The sequence below is a fragment of the Myotis lucifugus genome, unplaced genomic scaffold (genome assembly GCF_000147115.1).
Source record: "Myotis lucifugus unplaced genomic scaffold, Myoluc2.0 scaffold_0, whole genome shotgun sequence".
Lineage (NCBI taxonomy): Eukaryota > Metazoa > Chordata > Mammalia > Chiroptera > Vespertilionidae > Myotis > Myotis lucifugus.
Genome location: NW_005871048.1, coordinates 38,023,761 through 38,050,599, shown reverse-complemented (window position 1 = coordinate 38,050,599; position 26,839 = coordinate 38,023,761). Strand labels below are relative to the sequence as shown.

Sequence of the window (26,839 nt, the reverse complement as noted above, 5' to 3'; positions counted from 1 at the left end):
TACGCTTGTTACATGGTTTGAAATTATTGAAGCCCACCAGCCAAAGACTCTCCAGAAACACACCTGGGATCAAACAAAATTAGTTTTATTTCACTCATTGTAGTAAGAAAAAAATGCATACCCTTGGAGTCAAGAGGAGGAGAAACGGGGGGCTTAGTGTGGCTCTGGGCTTGTGCTGGGTGGTCTAATAAGGACTTAGGGAAGCGAGGACTGTCCCGTTTTCTTTGGGTGTCCTCAGGAAGCGGATCGATTTGGTGGCTTGGTAATTTTTATCGAGGACGTGAGAAGACTGAATAGAGACTAGATGGACATGTGTCAAGAAGCAAGTTGTTCATCTTAGTTGGAAGGGAGGTTTTTAAGTTATTTTTGTGGTGCCAAAGGGCCTTTTCTCTGTCTTGACGTGATTGCGGATTGTTTCCAAATTGCTCCTCCATGGCCACGGAGTGACCATGTCTGAGAATTGTCTGCGTTCTGCCAAAGTTGTTTGTGCTGAGTTACAAACCCTCAGACGCTGCAGCCTGGCTGGTAACTGTCTGGCTGCTCTTGCTCTTTCTTTCCTCTCACCCCTACCCCCTTGTTATTTCATAGCAACTAGCTAATTTCTTCCCTCTGAAGAATAATCCAACTACCGTTGGGAACCTGTGCTCTCTGGGGGTTAGCACAGGGAAGGTTTACAGATCTGGGGAGACCTCATCTTGAATCCTAGACCAGCCACTTCACTGCCTTTTGACTTTGAGCAAATCACTTCTTTTTTTGGGGGGGAGGGGAGGCCTACCTTTCTTCATCTCTAAAGTATGGGGATGATAATCACCTTGCTGGGTGTTTTGAAAATTAGAGATAATTTACATAAAGTGAATTTACCTAGTCACTTTAGTGACTATTTGAACTATTTGACACACATAGTTCAATCTCAGTAGATAGTGACCAGTATTAAAAAGGCATAAATATTTGTCAAATGTTAATTTGCTTATATTTCTTAATTTCTAACAGCAACAAATATACTTTTTTGTTAAATAAGCTATTAAATTGTAGGTCACAGAAGATAGAAATGTAATTTTTGTATGTTAGTCATATGATGACACTATACTCTCTTTACTTTTTTGTTTTCAAATAGATAACATTGTGCTATTCATTTAACTAATTAAAAATACCAGACCATTTTTAGCTCTCAATGGTTCATTACCTGATACAACTGCATGAGATAGAGGCAAGTATGCTATATTTATAGAATATGCAGAAAAAATGGTTGGCCGAATAGGACTGTAAATAACAATAGAAGATATAGAAAGACTATTTTTATTACATGGGTAGAAAAGGTCTTGTAAAACATTTCCACTGAAAGTTTACTTACTGCACAAGGCCAAGATTAGGGTTAAATTACAGAAGGAATAGTGACTAGAATTAGCTCCATGTTGTGGGTGGGTTTTTTATCTTTGTATATTTCTACATTTTCCACAGAATATTATATTAACGATTAGAAAAAAATGATTTGGCAGAATCAGAAACCACACACACACACACACACACCATTCTATTTAGTCTTCTAAAACCCTGTCTGTTTTCCCTGAAGTTACTAGGCTTCTCAGCTGTCATTGCCAAAATCTTAACACCGTATATGTGTGTATATGCACACACATGTGTACACGTTTCATAAAATATCCATGTGCTAGACATTAAATGGTCTTTGAGATTCTACTTCAGAGTTATCTCAAATGTGTAACTAATGGAAACTAGTAGAATGGTCTATTACAGATGGTCGGGGTGTTGCTGAATAGTGTAGTCTCCTTTACTGTGTCTTTAGTTTTTATGTGGGCCCTAATAACTTCTAGGAGAAATACAATTGAAAAACATTCTAATGACAAAATTATTACAAATGACTCACTTTTTGTGTGTTTCCTTCCCCCCCATTAGAAGTCCGGTCTTCATTTTCGACACACAGATAATACCGTCCAGTGGTTAAGAGCCATGGAGTCTATTGGTCTACCCAAGGTAAGCCTTCAGATAGTGGAACCTGAACCAGAAAGCCAAAGGGGGAAGTGTACGAATTTCTTGTTATAAAAAACTAGAGGCCTGGTGCACGAAATTCATGCACTTGAGGGGGGTGGAGGGGGGGCCCTCAGCCCAACCTGTGCCCTCTCACAGTCCGGGAGCTGTCATCCTTAGTGCTGCTGCGGAGGCGGGAGAGGCTCCTGCCACCACTGCTTGCTCGCTTGCCGTGAGCCTGGCTTCTGGCTGAGCGGCACTCCCCTGTGAAAGTGCACTGACCACCAGAGGGGTAGCTCCTGCGTTGAGTGTCTGCCCCTTGGTGGTCAGTGTGTGTCATAGTGACCGGTCGTTCGCCATTCAGTCAATTTGCATATTAACCTTTATTATATAGGATGATTGGCAGACTGGGTATGTTAATGCAATAGATTGCCTTATTGCCTCAGGAAGGGCTTATACAAAGTAACAAATGGCAAGAACTCAGAATGAAGTAAGTGTACAGGTCAAGAGCAGCCATGCAGAAGTGAATATAAATTAAACAAGGTCAGAACAAACTTTAACTGGTAGATAGTTGATTTAAAATAGCCACCTCCCTTTTGTGTTTGCTATTTATACTTATGATTTCTAATCTCATTGCATCACTACAAATTATTATTACAATTTTATTTTTATAAATTATTGCTACAAATCATTGTATCACTATACATTTTAAAGGCCAGGGGGTTATAACTCTTACTCCTGAAATAGGTCTTTTAAATAAAACTCATTCAGCAAATATTCAGAGCTTGTTAAATTCAAAGGGCAGGCACCCGTCAGCCTGTGCGACAGACAGGCAAGTAGGGGAAATGAAGAAATAATTATATTTGATAGAAATTGTAGAGCTATTTCTTAAACATCTTATTTTGAAATAATTATAGAATCACAGGAAGTTACAAAAATAGTACATCTGCGTGTACTCTTTATTCAGCTTCCTCCAGCAGTGACATCTCATAACTGTAGTAAGTCATAAATTGGCATTGGTGTATTAATGTTAACTAGACTACAAACTCTATTCAGTTTTCACCATTTTATGTGCATTCATGTGTATGTATGTGGGGGGTTCCATTCAGTCCATGAACAGGTGTGTGTGACCATCACCACAATCAAGGTGCAGACCCCACAGAGGAGTGCCCTTTATATTGTGTCCCTCTCCCGCCCAGTCCCCAGGCCACCGCTAATCCATTCTGTCATTTTGACAATGTTATAAAAATGGAATCATACAGCCCTAACCGGTTTGGCTCAGTGGATAGAGCATTGGCCTGTGGACTCAAGGGTCCCAGGTTCGATTCTGGTCAAGGGCATGTCCCTTGGTTGCAGGCACATCCCCAGTAGGGGGTGTGCAGGAGGCAGCTGATCCATGTTTTTATCTCATCGATGTTTCTAACTCTCTATCCCTCTCCCTTCCTCTCTGTAAAAAATCAATAAAATATATTTTTTTAAAATGGAATAATATAGTAGATTACCTGCAGCAATTGCCTTTTTTCATTAAGCATAACGCCATCGCTGCCCTCGAGATCCATCAAGGGGTTTTTTTTGTATTTTTTAAAATACATTTGTATTGATTTCAGAGAGGAAGGGAGAGGGAGAGAGAGATAGAAACATCAATGTTGAGAGAGAATCATTGATCGGCTGCTTCTTGCACGTCCCATACTGGGGATCGAGCCCACAACCTGGGCATGTGCCCTGATGTGGAATCGAACCATGACATCCTGGTTCATAGGTCAATGCTCAACCACTGAGCCATGCTAGCTGGGCCATCAGGTTTTTGTATGTATCGATAGTTCATTCCTTTTGTATTGCTTAGTATGGACAGCTATTTCAAAGAAACTAATTAGGAGTGGTTTAGCTTGAAGACAAATCAGTAGCTACTGAATAATTAAGACCTGTGTTGTTGTTGTTATTATTAATCCAGGTTTGCAATTTTAAAACACAACAACAACAACAACAAAACAAAAGATTCCTTAATGTAAATTATGCTTGGCTATTTTTAATATATTTTTTGCTGATATCTATTTTAGTTCAGCTTATTTCATCTCAAAATAGTCAGTAAGGATTTATTTTATTCTGCCATTTTCATTCTTTTCCCTTCTCCTAAAATGCCCAGAACATTAAATGCCATTCCCTTCTGGGCACTAGTTATAATACAGAATTCATATTTCTAGATTGTGATTTAGCAAGTACTAACTAGGGATTAGGTGTAAACAGATTAATAAAGCAAGAAATTCCAATAGGATTTTTTTCTATGTAAGGCAACATACTTTAGATTAGGGTAATTTCATTATGTTTGATAGATTCGATTTAAACCTTTTTCAATTGTGTATATGTAGGGCCAGGCTTCCCTTGATTTTAAATGGAGCAAGTAATCCACATAGCAGATTCTATTTTTATTTTAGAAGGTTCTATTTTAACACTGATTTTTATTGTGAAGTCATTGATTCATTACATTGCAAGATGAGAAACCAACAGTGTACTGAATGGACTGATGCATTTGCTATTCAATCTTCATTTATCAGAATTAAGTGCTTACTCTGTGCTCAGCATCATGCCAGGTGCTGGGGACACCGTGCTGAATAAAACATTGTGAACCATGAACTGATCCCATCTCCTTGCTTTATAATGACTTTCCAGGAGAAATAAGTAGAAAAGTAATTGTTTAAAGAGATGGGAGGGACAGTTGTTGTCCTCTGCTTACATATAGAACTTTAAACCTGGTCACATTCTCCTGAATCGAGAGTCCTCCTCTCATTGGCACTTTGTTAGCAAATGTGTTAAAAGATAGTTGGAAAGACTTTTGAAATTGCCCAGGCTATAGGCATCTCTTTAAGTGCTCAGTGACTATACATTTGTATCTCAAGAAACTTTGCTTTCTTTCTTTTCTCAGCTTTTTCCAATGTCCAACAGAACATTTCACTTGAGTATCAAATACCACCTATGGTACATGACTTAATTTTTATTCCAAATTTTATAAAATGTTTACTGAAAGCAAGTAATACCAATATGCTTATCTTAATCTTAGAATCTTCGAGCCTCATTATTCATTTTGTAGTGCTTAGGAACAGGTAAGTTTGGTGCCCTATTCTAAAATGTTTCTTATTAAGCTTTTAATTTCCAGCCTAAGAATATTGTAAACAGCCCAGCTGGTATGCCTCAGTGGATTGAGCATCGTCCCATGCATACCTGGGTTGCAGGCTCAATCCCCGGGGGGGTGGGGGGGAGCATGCAGGTGGCAGCCAATCAGTGTTTCTATCTCATGGATGTTTCTATCTCTCTCTCCCTTTTCTTTCCCCTCTCTCTAAAAATCAACTTAAAAAAATTTTTTTAAAGAATAGTGTAAATTGGTTTTAAAAGCCTTAATGTTCTAACCTTTCAATCTAGTAACTTTATATTTAGATGTTTATCTAGAATAGCTAATTAGGTGTTCAGAAAATGCAGGGATGTTCATTGCAGTGACTTATAATAGGGGAAAAATTGGGGACAAAAAAAAAGGTGCAACCATGGGGAACTGGTTAAATAACGGTTAAAATATGAAAGAATCATGCATCCATTAGAAATAATATTCTTACAGAATAAAAAAGGGGTCATGTTCTATTAAGTGTTTTAAACAGGCTATGATATGTGCAGTTTTATTTTGAAATGCATCCATGCAAGCATAAAAATATCAGAGACATATATAGAAAAAGGACTGGAAGGAAGTATCCCCAAATGCTAATAGTGACAGTCTGGAGGTGGGATTATAGGTATTTTTCCTTCATATTTTACCTATTTTCCAGAGTGTATTCAGTGAATATATTACTTTAAGCAGAAAAAAGTATCCATGTATGTATATGCATGTTTATAGAACTAGGTAGCTAAGTTCTTAACAATGTAATAAAATGCTGAAGAAGGACATCCTTCTCAAGCCAGCGGACCTCTGGGCAGTCACAGGAGTGACTCCATTGTAGAAAGCAGAGTCCAGATGGGCTCAAGCCTTGGGAAATGAAACTGCCCCGTAACTAACCATGTGGACACAGCCTTCTTGGAGTGGCCGGCTGGGAACCTCCCACTCCTATCACCCCTACGCACACTCTCCTGAACCACTAGGTGGCGCGCTGTCAGGCAGGGGACCGGATGCAATGATTGGTCCTCCTGTAGAAGAAGATGAAGCAGTAACTAAGAGATTCTTCTGCTTGTAAATAAATACAGAACAGCAAGGACAATCAACGTAGGATCGTTTGGGAGAAGTACAATAATTTTGTGAAAAGCAAAACATAATACAAACATTGTTTCTTTTGTTTTCCAGATATTTTATCCAGAAACAACAGATGTCTATGACCGGAAAAACATACCAAGAATGATCTATTGTATTCACGCACTAAGGTGGGAAAATACAACTAAAAGTCTAGAAAGTAAATTTAAATAAAACTAAAATTTTAATTTTAAAAGAGATCTTAAATTATTTTAATGACTCAAGAACTTTTGCTAGATTGAGTTATTTTAAATTTGCCAGTACAAAATTAAAATAATTGTCATGTGAAAACAGTCTTTGAACTTGAAAAATATTTTGATGATTTTTTAATCTACATCAAAATAGAAAACTAGAAGATGAGTGAAAGACCTATAAGTATAATAAGAAAATTTAAGTAGAAACTTCTAGGAAATCTAATAGAGTGCTACAATATTCTTCAGATATGATGAAGTTTATATAGCAAAAATATATCAAATGAGCAGCTATAATGGTCATAATTTTGGTTTTGATACTCTTAAAATTATTAGTTTGGTTAAATTCTTACCACAGATTAATAAAATTCCATATGATTTTTGTTTGCTTTGTTCAATACCTCTTGTAAGGGTAAAGAAGACACTTAGAAGTTGCTTTAAATTAGTCAAAGGAAGATACATTCATTGTTTTTTTGTGTCCATCTTTGTCTTTTGTTATCTTTGTTATCTTAAAATCTGTTTTGTCAGCTGTAAGTATGGCTACACCTGCTTTTCTGTGGATGTTATTTGGTTGCAGAATAATTTTCTACTCTTTTACTTTGAATCTACCTTTGTCTTTCCAGTTTAGATGTGTCTCTTGTAGGAAGCATATGGTTGGGTTTTGTTTTTTGATCCACTCTGCTACTCTGTGCCACTTCATTGGTGAATTCAGACCATTTACATTTAGGGTAGTTATTGACGTATGAGGATTTCCTATAGCCATTTCATCTTTTGTTTTCTGGTAGCTCTGTGCCTCCATTGGTTCTTTTCCTTTGTGTTCCTGGCTGTTGTTTTTGTTTGGTGGTTTTTATACTTCTTTCCTCTGTTTCCTCTTTTTTTAAAATATGTATCCTGGTTTGGGGATTTTTGTGTGTGGTTACCATTAGGTTTATAAAAAATAAACTTGCATATACATCATAGCTTTTTTTCTTTTGAGTGTATCTGGTCTTCATCTTCCTTTGCCAGTTCAGACCTTTAACCCCTCCCTTTTTATGTTTTGTTGTCACAAATTATTCCTGTTTATGCTGTAAGTTTTAGTGATCTTACTCATAGTGTTGTGATCTTGTATTCTTTGTTTCAGGTATAATAACTCCCTTGAGTATTTTCTACAATGAAGGTTTTCTGATGATAAAAATCCCTCTGTATGTCTGGGAATGTATTTATTTCTCCTTCATATTTAAAGGATAATTTTGCTGGGTATATTACTCGTGGCTGGTAATTTCTCTCTTTCAGATGTTTAAATAATTGGTCCCACTCTCTTCTGGCTTGTAGAGTTTCTGCTGAGAAGTCAGACGATATTCTGATGGGTTTTCCTTTGTAGGTCACTTTTTCCCCCACTGGCTACTTTGAAATTTTTTTCTTTGTCATTAATTTTTAACAGCTTTAATTACAAGTGCCTTGGAGATAGTCTCTTTGAATTGAGGTAACTAGGTGTTCTGTTTGTTTTTTGGATTTGAGGATCTAGTTCTTCCGAAAGGTTTGGGAAGTTCTCATCCACTATGTGTTTGAATAGACTCTCTGTTCCATGCTCCCTCTCCTTCTCCTCCAGAATCCCTATAATTCTAATATTGCTTTTTCTGATGGAGTCAGTTAATTCTCATAGAGCAGTGGTTCTCAACCTTCTGGCCCTTTAAATACAGTTCCTCATGTTGTGACCCAACCATAACATTATTTTCATTGCTACTTCATAACTGTAATGTTGCTACTGTTATGAATCGTAATGTAAATATCTGATATGCAGTATGGTCTTAGGCGACCCCTGTGAAAGGGTCGTTCGACCACCAAAGGGGTCTCGACCCACAGGTTGAGAACCGCTGTCATAGAGCTCTTTCATTTTTTTCTTTTTTTTTTTATACTCAGGTCTCTCTCTTCTTCCCTCTGCATCATTTCAGATTCCTATCTTCAATATCACTCATTCTTTCCTCCATCTGGTTGAATCTGTTTTCTGTGCTCAGTAGTTCACTCATAGTCTCCTTAATTGCATGCTTCATTTCCAGGATTTCTGATTGTTTCTTTTTTAAAGTTTCAATCTCTTTGGTAAAGTACTCGTTTTGTTCATTGATCTGTTTTCTGAGTGTATTGAATTGCTTGTCTGTATTGCATCTTGTTGAGTATTTTCAGAACTACAATCTTGAAATCTCTGTCATTAATATCACATATGTTCCAGCTTGCTTTCTGGAGATTTTTCACTTTCTTTCTGGTCATCCATGTTACTATGGTTATTCATATTATTTGCTGTCCTCCTTTGCTTATGCATTTATTTCTGAAGAGTTCTTTCTACTCATTTCCAGTAGATGGTGCTGAATCACAGGATTTTTTACTCTGTGATCTTCTAATCTCGAATCTCTGGAGCTTCAGGGGTGGGGTTTCTTTTGCCCTCACCATAATGGAGTCCCACCCAAGCCCTCCTCCTGGGGATCAGTCACAGAGGGAACAGCTATTCTATTGCAGCAGCTCTTGGTTTACAGATAATATGCTCCTGGACCCAACTCCAAGGGCAACGGGAGGTGAGTTTTGGAGTCCACATGGAGGCAGGGCTCTGTGGTTTCGTTTCTTTCTCTGAAACACCACCGCCTGGATCGACAGTGGAGAGTTGCATGGCAGAACCTTGTGCTCTGTCAAGCATCTGCTGACTTAGACACTGTTCTCTCCCTTGCCACTTGCCCTGCTGGGCTGCCCCATCCCTGCAGTTCTCTGTTCCTCCTGGCCAAAGGAAGTGCCTGTGACAGCGGCTTTCTCCCCTCTTCCTGCTAAGCCGTGACTCCCAGCTGCAGGGCTGCAGCCCATCTGTGCTTTGCTCCCTTCTCATTTCCCCCTTTATTCCCAGTTGCCCACCTTTAGATGTTTCAATGCACAGGTCTCGCAGGCATGCATCTGTGTTGAGCAGGGATTTCTTTGTTGGATGATAGTTGGTTAACTTGTTGACATTTCAGGGGGAGAGGACAAGGGGCTCTCGCATGCCACCATTCCTATGACGTCACTCTTCCCCATTCGTTGTTTAAAAGCAGTTGTTTGAGAAGTTAATTTTTGAAATGTTGACATTTCTGCTAGGTCACAGATCACTTTTTTATCTTAATGGCCTGGAAGAAATGTGATTTTTACATGGTAGCAAAAATGATTTTAAAAATACATTTTGTGACTGTTGTCTTGTGTGTACACAGGTAAAGGCTGGAAGGCTTCATGTCTAATTAAGTTTTAAATTTCTTTTAGAACATCTGCCTTATGTTTATATCACTAGAAGTCATTTTCCTGGCAGAATCTTCTGCCTAGAGGTTTATATTAACTTCTTCCTGGCTCTTTCCTCTCCAAAGGAAAAGGTTTCTATAATAATTCATTGCAATTCTGGCCTACTAGAGAAGAATTTTAATTATGTCCTATAATTTGACTTTTCCCTGATCACTACTTATGAGATTTCTTTGGAAGATGGCAGTTGCTAGAAATATAGACCAAATGCAGGTGCCTTTTCTATGATTTCTTTTCCTAATAGTTTAAAACTGGGGGGAAAACACTTCTGTGCCTGCTTCCTCATCGGTGGCCAGTGTATCATTATGCCAGCAAGTTTTCTAAAAGCTTTTTTTGCAAAAGTGCTTATTTTGAGGAATATTTTCCAAAGTGTTGTCAACATTTTTTGTCACATATTTTTCAGCACTTAGTATGATCACTTACCACTATGGTTAGTACTGTGTTTGTGGCCTGCTAAGCCAGCCACCATTGGTTAATGTCATTATCATATCCACGCATCATTGTGATGATGTCCAAGTCTGCAGCATGCTCCTGGGGTGTCTTGTAGAAGCTTACATTGATGTCCTGAAGTGGACCCCTGGGGCATTACTGTTAAGCAGCTTGTAAAGAACTGGTGTACTAAGCTCCTTTCTGGTGTTGTCGGTGTTCTACAGAAGTTATGTAGAGCCGCACTGTGGCTGGCAGTGTGTTTGCCATTGTTTTAACGATGGCGCGAACAGTTTGGTAAACAAAGACAGAAGAGCAGCTCCTTCCTTATCATTGCCAGTGGCCTGCTGATGTTGGTGTCATATGTTCTAGGACTGTTTTTCTCTGTTATTCAGTTACTGATCATGGAGTTTCCGTTACGGTTACTTATCCTGGGGCAGATGCCTGTTGAGCCTGTCATTCACCAGGTCTGACGTTACGTAGGATCTTAAAGCAGTATTTACTTGATAAACAGCATTCCCTGGGAGAACCTCCTTTACTTTTCTCAGCTGTAAACTTAATGTCTGGCTGCTTCTTGATATGGCATGCGGAAGTCTCAATTGTATCTGAATTGTTTTTAATCAAACCTTTTTCCTGTGATGGTTGAGAATGCAGTCAGTTACCCAAATGAGGCTGATATTCTGCTCTGTTGGGCAAGACACACTTGGAGGCTGGGCAGCAGAGCCCTTTAATAAGCACCGTGGATTTGCCCTTGCTGCATAATTAGAAGCAATGCTGGGAATGAACATTTATGCCTTCAGCCTTTATGTTCTGGTTATAGATATAACAATATTGCTGGTATAAAGCATTGTTATCTGATAAAAAATTAAACAAGTCAGAAGTTCTGATTATAGATCAGGAGCCAGGCAAGCAGGGCCCCCCAGTACCCAGGCACTGCCTTCCTCTTACCCCAGCCTGTGGGCCTTACTTGATCTCCAAAGTTAGCTCTTGGCCCTGCAAACGTGTCTCTGTCCCTGTCTTTTAGATTACGATCTAACTGCTCATCACGACCCCCTGGCTTCCTGTTTGTATCTGCCTGCCCTTCCTTACCTTCCTACTTTACTTCTGACTCCAGGCTCCTTGCCTGCCACTCATTGTACCTTTTGTCAGTTCAGCTGGGTGACCTGAGTCCAGACACCAGTGAATGTTAGCACAGCAGCCTCAGAGGAAATCCTCAATCTTTGTCTAATGTAGAGACCTCAGGGATGGGTGGCCTCATTCTTTTTTCAAAGAAATGCTTTTTTATTTTCTTATTTAAAATATGCTCATTGGGGAAATATTAGAAAATTTTAAAAGAATATTAAAGGAAAAGCCAAAGTACCCATTGTTTCAACACCAATTGAGAACCACTATGTGTGATGGGGTATCTTTGGACTTAGAATGTGTATATGGCATGTTTTCCATTTGTGGCTTCATTTGGAATGTTTTAAAGTCTGTGCCATGAAAAGGAGCCAGTTCAAGAAGTGAGAACCTTGCTAATACTATGGATTTTTAACTGTCTGGAGGCTGTTTGTACCTGTAGAAGACACTTTTGCATGTTGTTTATTTATCAGTATGTCAATAAAGTATTAAATGTTGAAACGTGAGTTGTAAAATTTAATTCCTTTAAACAATTAAATTTAGTAGGCCTGATTTTTTTGAACACTTCACATACCTGAAAGTACAGGTGAAATGCCCAGATACGTTATTACAGACTTACCACACTTCAACCTATTCTAAAAGATCCACTCTACAACTTTCACTCATTTCATTATACACTAATTTTGACTCATCGGAGGACTATAACATTTTGATACCTACCAAGAGTTGAATGCTCTTACGGGCACCAGACACAAAGAAAACCCTATGAACTTGCCCAGGTTACAGAACATGGTGCCAGTTTGAGTTCCCAGGTGAGTCAGACCCTGGCTACAGTCATCGGGCTGAACTTGACTTGTGAAATCAATCAGACCTTTTTCTCTTTACTTTTCAGTATATGGCTTTCAGGTAGGTTCTTACCCTCCCCCACCCCCAACCCCCGTCACCCAGAAATGATTTACTTCCATGCCTTGTTTGGCCAGTGTTACAGAACCCATTGTCCTGTCATAATGATGCATTGGCCTGATCTGTTAACGTTATTAAAAGCTTATGTATGCCTTTTGAATATTTTCTCAAAATTAGCTGGGCTTTCTAGAGGTTTCTCCCTGAGGAGATGAGGGATGGACTCTACCTGATGCAGTTTGGGTCATTTGGCTGATCTCAGGTCATGTTTCTGGATCCTTTCTTTGCTTGACCATCAGTGCCAAGTCCTCTTTCCACCTGGCTATTTTTGTCACCACCTGTGCTCCTCAGTCCTTATTTGGGACACTTCCATGGTTTTTTAGGACTGTTTGGCTTACTCAGAGTTCCCGGTACTTACTATTTTTGTAGCATATATACCTTATAGTGTATACCTTATAGAAACAAGTATATATCTATACTCTGTAGACAGAAAGAAGCACCCATATTTTAATAACACTTTACAACTTGTTAAAATCAATGTAAGTGATCATGTGTGTCTTATTTTATCTATTACAACTTCCTTTTTGTATACTTCATGCCGTTCTTTTTTGATTATTTTTGAACTGGCCTTCCATAGACTTCACCAACATGCATGTTTTCTTTTCCGATGGACCACACTGGTCCAGCCGGGTCACTCTTTGTACTTGGAGCACTGTCCCTGACATTCCTTGCAATATCCTTGCTTTGTGCTCACAACGGGCTGTTCCTGTCCTGTCCTGGTTATTCCTGCTTTATGACATGGAGTCAACTACCCTCCAAGGAATCCTTTGCAAGTCGTGTATCCAAAATGATGTTTCTGGTGTAATAGATTAGGGTTCTGGATTCTGCTCTTTTTACTGCATAGAGTTTATTTGACCATTAAGAGTCTACTCCACGGACGACCACAAGCTGAAGATGTGTGTCTCCCCTCTGCGTAAGGACACTGCTCCTGCTGCAGACTTGGGAGCTGCTGTCCCCGCAGTGTTTTCAAATGGCACATTCGGGGCTTGCATATCTGAAAATGGCTGTGGCCGACTCACTTCTGGTTGGCCAGGTCCTAAATACCCGACTGCTCTGTGAAGAAGGGCTCCTCTACCCACTCTCACAATGCCAAGTGGCTGCCTTGATTAGCAGGTGGCCTTTGAACCTGTTCCTCAGGCTAATGCTATTGCATAACTCCCCTGCCTTATATCCCCTTCCCTTAAGACCCTTTCCTAATAAGAAACTGACGGTTACCTTTTGCCAGATTGATTGCATCTCTGGCAGGGGACGTATTTGCATGTATAAATAAGCTTCCTAAAGATAGTGCCTTAACCCAAAGGGTAGACTGCTCTCAGGAGGGATATCTGCAGGCGGCAGTGTTTGGGATTAGGGTGTGGAGGGCAGTTGCACCTTCCATATCTTTCAAGTCACTTCCTGTTCATACTTCTCTTCATGCTTTGCACCATCTCTTCTCTTTCTGTCTCGCGTTAGTACGGTGGCTGTCTGTCTGTCCTGCTAAATGCCAAGCTCGGTGAGGCTGTGAAGCATGTCTCTACCCAACACCGCACATACACCACTGACTCCCACTGAAGCCTCTGCATCTGTATCTTTAATTTTCCGGTTGGTTTAGCTGATTTCCCAATGATGAGTCTGCCTCAGGATTTCTTTGATTTTTTTTTCTGAACATTGGATTTTGACAAGATACTGGCAGGGATGTATGTGACTAAGATGGGAAAATAATTTGGTTCAGTAGATAAAGCCATTTCAAACATGGAGTCAGTGAGGGGAAATAGTCAAAGGTTCTTAGTGTTGAGAGTGGGGTGACCACTGTGGTGGGTTACTAAGTGTACAGGAAGGACATTTATTTAACGGGATAATAGTAATAATAAAGACAAAGGCTAACGGTTACTGAGCTTTTCATTATATGCCTGCCCGTGTTCAAGGTGCTTTACAGGTGTAATCTCATTTAATCCTTCTCACATACCTATGAGTACATACTGTTATTAATCCCATTTTATAACCCAGACAACTAAATGGTCACACAGCTAGTAACTGGCAGAGTCGAGACTGCAAGCCAGGCTGTGACACCAGAACCTGCACTGTTGCTGACTCAGCCTGTCATTGGCTTCAGAGGGGAGTCAAGTGTTTCCTACTGCGAAGAAAATAAAAAGAGTAGTGACATCAGACTGGAACTTCAGCAAGGGTCTCTAAACTGTTATATTTAGGATTAGAGGCCCAGTGCACAACATCCGTGCACTGGTGGGGGGTCCCTCAGCCTGTCCTGCGCCCTCTCACAGTCTGGGACCCCTGGGGGACCCCTTAGCACTGCTGAGGAGGCGGGAGAGGCTCTCACCACCTCCGCTGTGCTCGCCAGCCATGAGCCTCATCCTGTAGGAGCGCACTGACCACCAGGGGGGCAGCACCTGCATTGAGCATCTGCCCACTGGTGGTCAGTGCGTGTCATAGCGACCGGTCATTCTACTGTTCAGTCGATTTGCATATTAGGGTTTTATTATATAGGATAGTTTTTAATGAAGACTCACTCATGGAACTTAGAACTGGGAGGACCTTGGGAAGTTATTTTAGTCCAGATCCTTCACTTCCTAAATGAGGGGCTGAAAGCTTGGGTTCTGTGATTTGCTGAGAGTCGCACATCTAGATATTGCCAGTCTTGGGGCCAGGATCCCGGGCTTCTGATCCCAGTCCTGTGCTCTTTCAAGTCAGCCATGAGGCTTTCATTTACAAACATCTCACATATTATAGCATAAAATGAAGTGCACATGACGTGATCCAGAAAAGCTGAAATAAATTCAGCTCTTGCCTTTTAAGTTTGCATTTCATTACTATAAACCTTTTAATGTATACATTGAAGTACTAGAAAAAACCCAAATAGAACTTTTTAAAAAACTTTCCTGCTTCCTGGATTTAAACTGATATTATTTGTACCAAAAGGAGCACATGGGCCGGTGAGGCTTAGCTACCTTGGGAGCACTCCTCTTGCTGCCTCACTCGGCACACAAGTGCACTGTACCTTGTCGTAGGATAGGAAGATCGCTGTTTCACACCAAGTGTTTTCTTATACGTGGGAAGGGATGCTGACATTAATTCCACAGCTTTCTTTGGAATGCTCTCAACCTTTTGTGTTGGCTGTTAGGCACTAAAGATACTTAATAAGTTCAGTGTTGAAGAGCTACAAGAAGTTGGTGCTTTTATATTGGATGGTTTGTGTGTGTGTGTGTGTGCGTGTGTGTGTGTGTGTGTGTGTGTGTTTTTAAGATTAAGACTCTGAATTTCCTATATGCTTCAGGTAATGAATGGCTCATCTGAATGTGAATGCTTGGGAAGGGGCCAGCTGCTGTTGCTGATTCTTTTCAGCCTGGGAACAGTGTCTAAGTACAAGTTTCCTAGTAAATGTTGCCCCTTTGAGTAATCTGCTTGAAAACACCTCCCATACAGAGATTTGGTATAAAACCTCCACACTGTGAAAAGCAATCTTTTTAAAGAATAGTTTAAACCTCAACATTAGAGACAGTGTTGAAAACTGAAGCTAAATAAAATATATACATTAACATTTTTAATAACTTTCTTTGGTGAAAGTATGTATATGCAAGTGAGATTTCTACCTAATCCATACTAGTTTAAGAAAATCTGATTTTAAATTTAAAAGCGAAGATTCTTCCATCTGAAAGTTGTAATTTCTCAGCACCACCTAGTGGTAATTTTTAACTAAACCAGAATATTTGCTGATTGTGAGATTTATATTAGTATTACAGTGAGGCCCTGGCTGGGTAGCTCAGTTGGTTAGAGTGTCATGCTGATAGGCCAAAGTTGTGGGTTCAATCCCAGGTCAGGGCACATACAAGAATGAACCAATGGATGTATGAATGGATGGAACCAACAAATCTATGTTTTTTTCTCTCTTTGTCTCTCTATCTCAAATCAATAATTTTTAAAAATAACACATTACTTGAAATAATTTGTGTTAAAAGACATTTTATAAGTGTCTCCTACTTGAATTTTACTGTCACATTTTCAACATTTCTCCCATTGAATTATTTTTATAGTTTTCTTTGTAGATGAGTTCAGGTATATTTTGTAATGTAGTTATAAAAAGGGAAGAGGAAAAATCAAGTACTGTGAAAGGAATTGTAGTGATACAATAATACATTTTTATTGTTTATGGAAAATATTCATAAGGTCTGTATGGCTTGATTTTATTTTCTTCAAATTCTTTTGCAGCTTTACCATACCTACCTGTTTAATTCTGTTGATTTTTTTTTTATTTCATGTTACTAGAAAGGAACAAATGAAGAGGTTAACATTTCATTTGTTCCACATGATATGAGTTTCCTTTTAACTGGAATATTTTCCCCATGTAATAATGAGTTGAGAAGTTCATAAAATATTATGGTTTTGAAACTTTCAGCATACAAGTTTTAATTATAGTGACTTGTTTAGCATCAACCTTGGGTCGTAAAGTCTTTCGAGGCTGTGCAAATAGCTTCATATCCCTGATAATCTCTAAAGATCTAGAATTTAATAGGAATGTATCCTGTCTTTCTATGAATTATGAATACATAATGCCTATTTTACATTGAAGATTGCTCGGAGTCTAATATGTTTTTCCTCTGTGGATAAGATACGAATATCATGTTGGAATTTAATATTCACATTTCCATATGGTTAAAATGTCATTTGTTCTTTGTATTTTGGTTGTGGTTTTGAAGGAAAAGTGGGGAAACCAGAGAAAAGTAAATGCCCCAAAACAACCCTAAAAATTCATTAATTGGTATTTCCTGAAGAAATAGAAATGGCCAATACATATGTGCATGAAAAAATGTTTACACTCACAACTAATAAAAGGAAATGGAGACTTGAATAATGGTTTATTACTTGTGTTTCTTATTCTGCCCATACGTGGATGATAGTTTAGCCTATGGAAGTGCCGTGCACTACAGAAGACCAGTTTTGGGGACTTAAACTGGGTTCTGATTCCAGTCCCACCAGGGACTTTGTGACCTCGGGGCGCAGTTTCCTCGTCTGTAAAATGAATGGATTAGATGAGACCATCTCTTAGGTCTTTCTCAACTAAAAAAGCCTTTCAGACTTAAGTAATTTCTAACTCTTAAGATTTATAATAATAAAGTTTCTGATAATTTTATGTTTTCTCTTTTAGTTTATATCTGTTCAAACTAGGAATAGCACCCCAGATCCAGGATTTGTTGGGCAAAGTGGACTTCACAGGTACTACTGTGTATCTTCATTATTTTTTACAATGTCTAAGAAAATGGACCGTACTTTTTTTTTCATTGTGATAGTATTGACTTCCTTTACTCCTCTATGTGGGGCAAGGGAAGAAGCATTATTTTGTACTCAACCAGTTCCTTTCCCCCATGTTTGGCAAATGAGAAGCTAAGGCTGGCTTCATCCTGAGGTTCTTATTTAGAAATGGCCCCACCTTCTTGATAAAGACATTTCTTTCTTTTTTTAATAATGACATGCACTTTTTTATTTTCTTTAATCAGAAGAATAAGCTCCACGTATCTGGGAAGGGGTCTCTAGGATGAAAGCATTTCTTAATATGAATATACTCCTTCCTGCCTCCATCTCTGTGACTCTCTCTAATTTGTTGTTCTTTTTCAGAGGAGGAAATCAGTAATATGAGAAAGGAACTCGAGAAATATGGAATACAGATGCCATCTTTCAGCAAAATAGGGGGTATTCTGGCTAACGAACTGTCTGTGGATGAAGCTGCACGTAAGACTTAAAATCTGGACCTGCCATTCACATCAGACTGACCTATACTCTGTTGGTTTTGGTTACAAGAAACAGAATTTTTAGACGACACTTTAAACCTCTCTGAAAGCTTTTATTATATGTATTGTAGATGGTTAATTTGAGCATATCAGAATATAGGTAATTAATTGATTTGGGACTTTAAACAGCCGCTTGTGCAATGTGGATTAAGAGGTTCTGGAGATATCTTCATTCTTCAAAATATTTCTTTACTCTCTCTGTCCTTAGATTTTAGTGGCAGGGCGCATTGTCTTTTAATGTTGCAAGTTAAGTTGCAGGCATCTCTTGGAATCAACCTGCTACTTTAAAAGTGTCCATGTTACCCTTCGAACCCCCAGGTGGTTGTCACAGCACTTGGTTCACATGAGTCATTCAGTGCAGGTTGAATAAATGAATGGGGATTATGTAATAGAGGCTGAGGCAGGACTGGAGACAGATGGGCAGGTGGAGGGCTTTCAGAGGGGCGCTCTGTAATGTGTCTGAGGCCTCTTTTTTGGTATGTTTACTGGGAGCCAACGAAGAAAGTAAACCAACTTAAGTGTATGCAGTGTCAGTGCAACTGTCCATGTTATCTTTTGCTGGTAAAAATCTTTTTTTTTTCTCTCCTCAGTGCATGCTGCTGTTATAGCCATTAATGAAGCTATTGAAAAAGGAATAGCAGAGCAGACCATTATAACACTAAGAAACCCAAATGCAGTTTTAACTTTAGTGGATGAGAATCTTGCACAAGAATATCAGAAGGAACTCTGGGCAGCCAAAAAGGGAAAAGAAGAAAATGCAAAACTGAAGGTATTTAATTAGTTTCTCAGTAATAAATACGGTTATGAGTAGCTAGTTTGAAAAAGGGGGATATTTTTAATTCAACTGGCTGTGGTCTCTGTAGCCACAGGCAACTGGTTTGTGAGAAGGGTAAGGGTGAAAGAAGATCTTGCACTATGGATAGAAATTGGGTTTCCTTTTGTGATGAATATTGTAAGTTGCAAGGTTTTTAAGGTTATGCCATAAACTTCCTACCTCTCTGAAAAGTGTGAAAGTAGTAGCTAAAGCTCTTTCCTCGTTAGCACCACCTGCAGACCTTGTGTTGGCTGAGTTACCTGTAGGTTTATTAGTAGAGGTTAATAATTCAGTGTGGTGAAGTTTAGAGAGGATGTTTTGAGTCCACTCTCTTTCTATTTTCCCGATATCCACCCTCATACTGGAGGAAGATGTTTTCCTCCTTAGCAAGGCTGCCTGCTCCTGTTCCGAACTCCGCACCCCACTTCCTGCCTGGCTTGTGTTACTGAAGACTTTGTCTGCACTCAGCTTCCACTTGCTCCCAACCCTCCTCTCCTTAGGCTCTTGCCATGTCAGCTTCAGCTCCATTACCAAAAATGTGGCTGTGGTTCTCTGCATCAGCGAGTGTCTCTTCCTCCTCCCGCTAAGTGTGGGGCTTGACATTGACATTGAGTCACTCCTGTCTCTGTTCTTCCTCAAGTAAGCTCATTCACTTGAAGAAATCGCTCTCAGCTTCATAACAGGCCCTCTACCGCCCCTCCCGATAACTTCATCTGGGTCCCACCGGCCTTGCCATTCACCATATCAGAAGGGTGTTCATCTCTACCCTGCCCTTCTCCACATGTGCCCTTGCTGACTTCCCTTTGGAAGGACTTCCACACTGCTTCGGAATGCTTTCCGTGTCCCCTGTGTCCTGTCCATCACTGCATTCTGTGGCCTTTTCTTGCCAGGCTTACGTCCACCCACCTACCTCTAGTCTCATCACTCTTGCCTCAGCCCTGCCCCGCCTGACCTGGCCTCAGGACTCCTGCAGCACCTTCCTCAGGGGTCTCCGTGCTTCCTGTCACTCTCCAAGCCAACCCTTCTCGAAGCTAGAGGTTGCAAAATTAATCTTTAGCTACAGATCTGGTGTCATTTCACTGGAAACCTCCCCTGTGTCCCTACTGCCTACTGGGTTAAGTACAGGTCCTTTTCTTGTCCTTAAAAGGCCTCTAGGATACGCACTCTACCTCACCGTGTTTTGGGCTGGCCCTGGACACCCCCCCCCCCATGCTGTTTGCAGCCCAACGTGCTAGGCTTTCCCCACGTTTTTCACCAAATCCTGCTGACTACATCCTGCTCCCCATTCTGCCTTTAACATGACTCTCTCCCTCCAGCACTTCCTCATTTACTGTCTCTTTTTAAAATTTTCTTTCCAACTAAGCATGTACCTCTCCTATAGAATGTATTCCATTGTACTATGTATATTCATTATTTGTGTTCTTGATTTTATTAGACTGAGTCAAATGAAATTGCCTATATTTAACTGGTCTTGATATTCAAAAATGGCAATATCAAGGGGTCCAACATAATGTTTACATTAGAAAATTGGGCCTTTGCAGAAACTCACAGGGTCTGTTCATCTTTGCAGTCCTTGCTGGGCATATCTAACCATAGAGCCCTGCACAAAGCAGGCGCTCTGAAAGGCTTCTATTGCGTTCACGTGGATGTTAGTGAATGGTTTTTAACGCTCCTTGCATTTTTGCTTTTGAATATCGAGCTTTGGAAACATTTAGCCTCAGGAATCAGTGAAGACTTTGTTTTGCAGAATAACTGTATTTCAGAAGAAGAAAGAGATGCGTATGAAGAACTGCTGACACAAGCAGAAATCCAAGGCAATATCAATAAAGTCAACAGTAAGTAATGGATTCTACGAAAGAAATGGATACTTCTATAAGATATGAATATTCCTTGTCAGAGTCTCAGCAAAACTCTCAATTTGTACCCTTGTAAACCTGCCCTTGCATGATGAAAATTCCGCTAAATGTCAATGTTGCTCTTAATTAAGGTGTATCATCTGACAGTTTCCTATGGAGCATTTTTTTGGTGATCCTGTCCCCAGTCCATGCAGAGTAGCTCAAGGTGTTTCCTCGTAGGTACAGTGTATGTCATATTCTGAACCTTTCCTTGATTGGTATAATACTGGAGGTTATTTAGTAAAATAGTATGACTTAAAGACTGTCATTCCTTGCCCATGATTATGTGATGGCATTCGATTGGAACTATAAAAGGTATTATTAACAGCTCTACTCTTTATTACTTCCCAGTTATTAGTCTACAGTTTGTAAGAATTCTTTTCTTACATCTTGTGTAGCTTTTATCCAAGTGAGTGAACTTGACAGACCAATGAAATTGCATAGTGACGGGTTTATATCCATGTCCCTGAGACTGTGGAGTTGTACAGTTCGTTCTTCTTGTTACTTGGTTCAGTTGTATGACCAGAAAACGCGGGTAATTAAAATAAGCATATGCAAGTTTAGATACATTAATCTCTTTATTAGTCTTTTCCCCCTTCTAATAAAATTTACTTTTACTTGAAGCAGTAAGGAATTGTATTTGACATTTATTTCCCGTAGGTTAACCTAAATAATCCATATATATTACAAAATGAATACATGAAAGACCATTTAGCCCATTGAGTAAATCATGTGAAATGTCTGCCAAACCTAAATGTGGAGTATTTCCTAATCACAACAGTCCTAAACCTTTTCCTTGATTTAACATCCTCTATGAGCTTTGGAGGTTCTTTATCGCTCTTAACACCTTCAAAACAATGCAGACCTACCTGTAGGTGTAACCCAGAGGTTTGCTCCCAAGTTGCTGGTAGAGACTTCAAACAGTAATTAAGGAGGCCCAGAGAACCCTGATGTAAATATGTAGGAGTTAACAACTGAGTAGGTTTGAGAAGTTATCTCACACATACACTGCTAAGAGCTCTAGGGTAACTTTTTTTAAGGGAATATCTTAACCTTGTGGGATGTGTATTTCTATTCTTTTATTCTTATTAAATATTGAGCATGTTGGTGATGATACATGAAGCACAATTTTAAGTTTCTGCTCTGTTTAAAAGCTGACAGTTTCATTATGCTTGACATAAATGAATTACAGGAAGAAATTAATATTGCCAGTAAGACATCTGAGGTCCATAAGCTTAGTTCCCATAACCGTTTGCCATCCTTTATTTTGAAATGTTTATATCCACTAACATTGATTTATTTTTCATGTTAAATAAAATGCCTTATGTAAATGTTTTAATACTTTACTCCATGACAAATTTATACTTATTTTCCCCCATTTTTAAATAAAAAGCCTGAGCTGATTTATACTGATATGATTTATAACCAGCTGAAATTATGAAGGGCATTGCAATGTTTGGTGGTTTTAAAGGTGCAGAACATGATTATTCTGAAGTTTTTATCTCTTCCCACCTGAAAATGTATAGTCCAGTAGAACTAAACGTAGTCTTGGAAAAACACTCAAAAGCATCTTTCAGTCCGTGACATGACAATGAGACAATTGTATGCTTTAAAATATGTACGTTTACAGCTACTTGACAAGTTTTTCCCCAACCATTGAGGTTATGATATTAAAATGTTAAGGTGGTCCACATTCGTAGCAGCCATAGTTATGGCATAAGTGACCGCTTTGACGGTAATGCCACCAGCCCTGTCGTCAGTTTTGTTTGAACTACAATTATTTAACTTTTGGGTTTGGCACGTGCATTCCATTCATTACATGACCTATTTTGTTAAGGTCAGGGCTGGAAAGTTTGTTAAATGCACAGTGTAAAAGAGTGGTTAAGCTTACTTTATTTTCTTTTTAGAAGTACTGATGCATTAAGAATGCTTTAAGGGTGTGATTTTTCCAGTAATATTTTACCCTCCAGTTGTGTAAATTCATCTAATAGAGTTTTCAAAGGTGATGCAGGATCCCATCCAAAGTAATCAGAGACATAGTGGAAAGGTCTCAGATAACTTTAACGGAACAGCAGACATCACAACCAAACCCTGACCTTCCTTTCTGGAATTCTTTCATTTGTCATATTAATTCTAAGAATAGAAACAAGTGTTTGGGTTCTTAGGATCCTTTAGAATAAGTGTATGTTTTCTGGGATTGTGGCATGAAAGATTGCATTCGTTGTATTTCCTGCTTTTGAATGATGTCTTTTATTTGAAAGGTTATTAAGGGTAGCTCCTTGAAAATGTAGTTAGAGAAGATAAATGGTTATCTGTTGGAAAGGGTTAGAATAATCTTAGTTGTGTATTAGGGAGACAGACGAACCCTTGAAAAGCTCTAGAAATGTATGGGGTCTGTGTTTTTTCTACTACCCTGATGTCTTCTTTACAGGGCAAAATCCTGCCTGTTCTGTCTGCTCTACGGTTGCCTGGTGGCTGAGTTCACTATTCATCCTTCCATTTGGTCAGCAATTCCTTTCTGTTTTCTGAAAACGATGCTGAATCTACTGTTTCAAGCACCCTCAGTTTGGTCACTAAAATTCAGATCTTGTAATCTGAACATTGCAGCTGGTAGAGACATCGCAGAGCTTACAATTCAGGCAGCTCATGTCCGCCAAGGCATTTCTGTGACCAGGGCCTTTTTATTTAGATTAACTGATACTAGCATAGACTTATTCAATCATATGGATTTTGATTATAATATTTTAAAAAAACATACCTGAATTATTTTTTCTTAAGAATCACAATTCAGCTCGGCCAGAGTGGCTCAGCTGGTTGAGTGTCATCCTGTGCACCGAAAGGTTGTTGGTTCGATTTCTGGTCAAGGCCCATACCTGGTTATGGGTTGGGACATGTACAGAAAGCAACTGACCGATGATTTTCTCTCTCTCTCTCTCTCTCTCTCTCTCTCTCTCTCTCTCTCTCCCTTTCCCTCCCTCTCCCTCCCACCCTGCCTCCCTCTTTTCCTCTCTCTAAACCTTGGGTGAGGCTTAAAAAAAAAAAAAAGAACCATAATTCATAGAACATGCAGTTGAGGGAGAAGCGGCTGTCCTGAGAACTAATACCATCAGTCTCAAGCAGCAGCGTGTCCGAGTGCTGACTGCCGGTTTTCCATGGTTCTGACTCAGAGGAAGGATACAGCAGTAGGGCAAGGCTTCCCATAGCTTCAGTCTCCCCAGGGAGGCTGAACACATAAGGAGCATTAAAGAGCAATGCCTGCAGGATCTGTATGGCCCAGCTCCAAATACTGTGTGGATTCCCAAGGTGCAAAATCCTCAGGGACTAGAACAGTGGTGGCGAACCTATGACATGCGTATCAGAGGTGAACACGTGAACTCATTTTTTTGGTTGATTTTTCTTTGTTAAATGGCATTTAAATATATAAAATAAATATCAAAAATATAAGTCTTTGTTTTATTATGATTGCAAATATCAAAAAATTTCTATATGTGACACGGCACCAGAGTTAAGTTAGGGTTTTTCAAAATGCTGACACGCCGAGCTCAAAAGGTTCGCCATCACTGGACTAGAACTATGTGAAGGCTTCATGGAAGAGCTGCACCCACAAAGGAAGAATTTTGTAAGGAAGTCATGCTAGGCAGGAATGCCCTCTAACTCCAGCTCCGTCCGTGCTGACGTTCTCTTAGGTCCTACCTCCAAGCATTGGACCAACTTCCAGTCACTCAGCTACCGTTTCCAAGGTTTTGCCTGTCCTCCAACTGCAGCTTCTCCGAGTTCATGGACAGTGACTCCTTAGGTTCTAATCCTTGGACAGCTGGGCTGGATGGGTCAGGCCAAGTGGGAAAGTGGACATTCTGACGGTGTGACTCCCACCCTCAGGGCTGGCTGCAGTGGACCACATCAATGCTGTCATCCAGGAAGGTGACCCCAAGAGCACGCTGCTCGCACTGGAGAGACCAGAGGCCCAGCTGCCTGCTGTTTATCCCTTTGCAGCTGCGATGTATCAGAACGAACTTTTCAACCTTCAGAAACAGAACGCCATGGTGAGTCAGAGGAGACTGCAGTTGTGGAGATGTTCAGTATGAGTCCAAGCCATGAGGAAGGCTGTTTAGGAGGTGAACAGGGGTGTAGAGTCTTTAACTTGTTCCAATCCCCGTCTTGTAGGCCTCCCTGTACCAATTTCATGGCTGCCTTCTCCTTTAACCTGCTTTTCATCCACGTAACGAATCTAAGAGCATAGTTAGGAAGTGCAGACAGAGCTCTACACAAAAAACCATTGAAAACGGGTGTTTCTTGTTCGCTGTGATTTTTTAAAGTTTTTTGGATCATTTTAAAACTTTACTGAATTTTTAAATTTTTTTAATTTATCTTTATTGTTGAAAGTATTACAGATGTCCCCTTGGTTTCGTTGGTGGTGGTGTTGTTTTTCCCATTGACCCCTCTACCCTGCACCTGCCCCTCCCAGGCCTTCACCACATTATTGTCTGTGTACATGGGCTGTGCATATCTATAATAATAAAAGCATAACATACAAATCGACTGAACGACCAAACAGCAGAACGACTGTCTGGACAACCTTCCAGATGACCACGCTATGACACATACCGGTGCCAGGCCAGCCAAAGTGGGTGCGATGCAATTGGTCGGGGGTCGGGGGGCCCCGCCATCGCCCCACAGAGGGAGGCCCAGGCCACCCTCTGCCCGGCGATCGATCGGAGCCCTGGCCAGGTGGGCAGGGCCACCCTCTGCGTGGTGATGGATCGCAGAGCCCCCCCCGGGTGGGCAGGGCCTCCCTGTGTGGGGCAATCGATCACAGAGTCCTGAAATGTTATGTTTTTTTTAATAGAAAAATAAGCTCTAAATCAGCTTTTATAGAAATCTACAATTAGAACATTAGCACCATGGCTTTAATTTTTGTAAATTTATGCTCCTTAATATGTGAATAGTATTAAACAGTAATATTCACATAAGGTTAGAGTAATTAAGAGCATGTGTACTACAAATTCAGCTAAACAATGGAACAGAATGAGAAGTACTGGAACAGAGCCAAGAATTTAATATATGAGAGAGCTAGTATTTTAAAAGGTGGGGAAAGGAATGAAACCCTTAACAAATATTTCACCATTTGGAAAAGAAAACATTACCTCACTACACATATCAGAATAAATTTTCAATATAAAAGGTTAAATGTGAAAAAAAATTATCTTAAATTAAAGTTTTAAGGAAACATAAAAGGACATTGGCTCTTAAAAATTAGAAACAGTACTGATCCACCAAAAAAAATGTGGGAGGGGGGCAAAAGCATAAAAAGGCAATTCACAAAATATCTGATATTCATGATGACAAACACACAAAAAATGTTCAAACTCAACCAGAAGTAACTAAATGTAAATTAAATCAAAATACAGTTATTTTTAGAAATCAGATTGGTAGAGAGTGGAGAGATCTAACCTAGTGTAGGCACAGATTTGGGGCAGCAGGCACCTCCTACACAGTTGACAGGAGCATGAGTGGTGCAGTCTTTCTGCAGGGTGATCTGAATGGTGTGTATCGAAGGCTCTTACCCGTTTTCCTGACAATCACATTCCTAGGAAAAGAATGTGAATCAAAAGTTTGTAGCCACAAGGCTGTTTCATAGCATTGTCTCTAATACTGAAAAGCAGGAAACAAATGACATGTTTAATATTAAGTGGAAAAATTAGATTAAAATATATAGCATTATCTTGTTTTTTTTGTAATTAGAAAAATAATAAGTTGGTTTCAAAACACTTCTGTAGTCCTGGCTGGTGTCACTCAATGGTTAGAGTATTGGCCTGTGCACTAAAGGGTCAAGGGTTCAATTCCTGGTCAAGGGCATGTAACTGGGTTGCAGGTTTGATCCCCGGCCCCAGTCAGGGTATGTGCGGGAGACAACCAATTGGTTCTCACATCGATGTTTATCTTTCTCTCTTTCCCTCTCGCTCTCTCCCCCATATCACCTCCTTCCCTCCCTTTCCCTCTCTCTTAAAAAAATAAAATCAATGGAAAAAATATCATCGCATGAGGATTAACAAAACAACAACAAAAACACCTCTGTAAATGTTTGCATAAGTTAAAAATAAATAGAAGAACATATACTAAAGGACTGG

At 39.8% G+C, this 26,839-nt stretch overlaps 1 protein-coding gene across 1 annotated transcript in view; it reads left to right on the top strand.

Moving 5' to 3' along the window:
* IQGAP2 (IQ motif containing GTPase activating protein 2) overlaps positions 1–26,839 on the top strand; it is a 264,782-nt gene that overhangs the window by 139,175 nt on the left and 98,768 nt on the right. Inside the window, exons 4-10 of the mRNA XM_023750558.1 lie at positions 1,912–1,989; positions 6,302–6,378; positions 17,363–17,430; positions 17,830–17,943; positions 18,593–18,771; positions 20,564–20,651; positions 24,591–24,754. Coding sequence (XP_023606326.1) covers positions 1,912–1,989; positions 6,302–6,378; positions 17,363–17,430; positions 17,830–17,943; positions 18,593–18,771; positions 20,564–20,651; positions 24,591–24,754 — 768 coding nt within the window. The remainder of the gene's footprint in view (positions 1–1,911; positions 1,990–6,301; positions 6,379–17,362; positions 17,431–17,829; positions 17,944–18,592; positions 18,772–20,563; positions 20,652–24,590; positions 24,755–26,839) is intronic.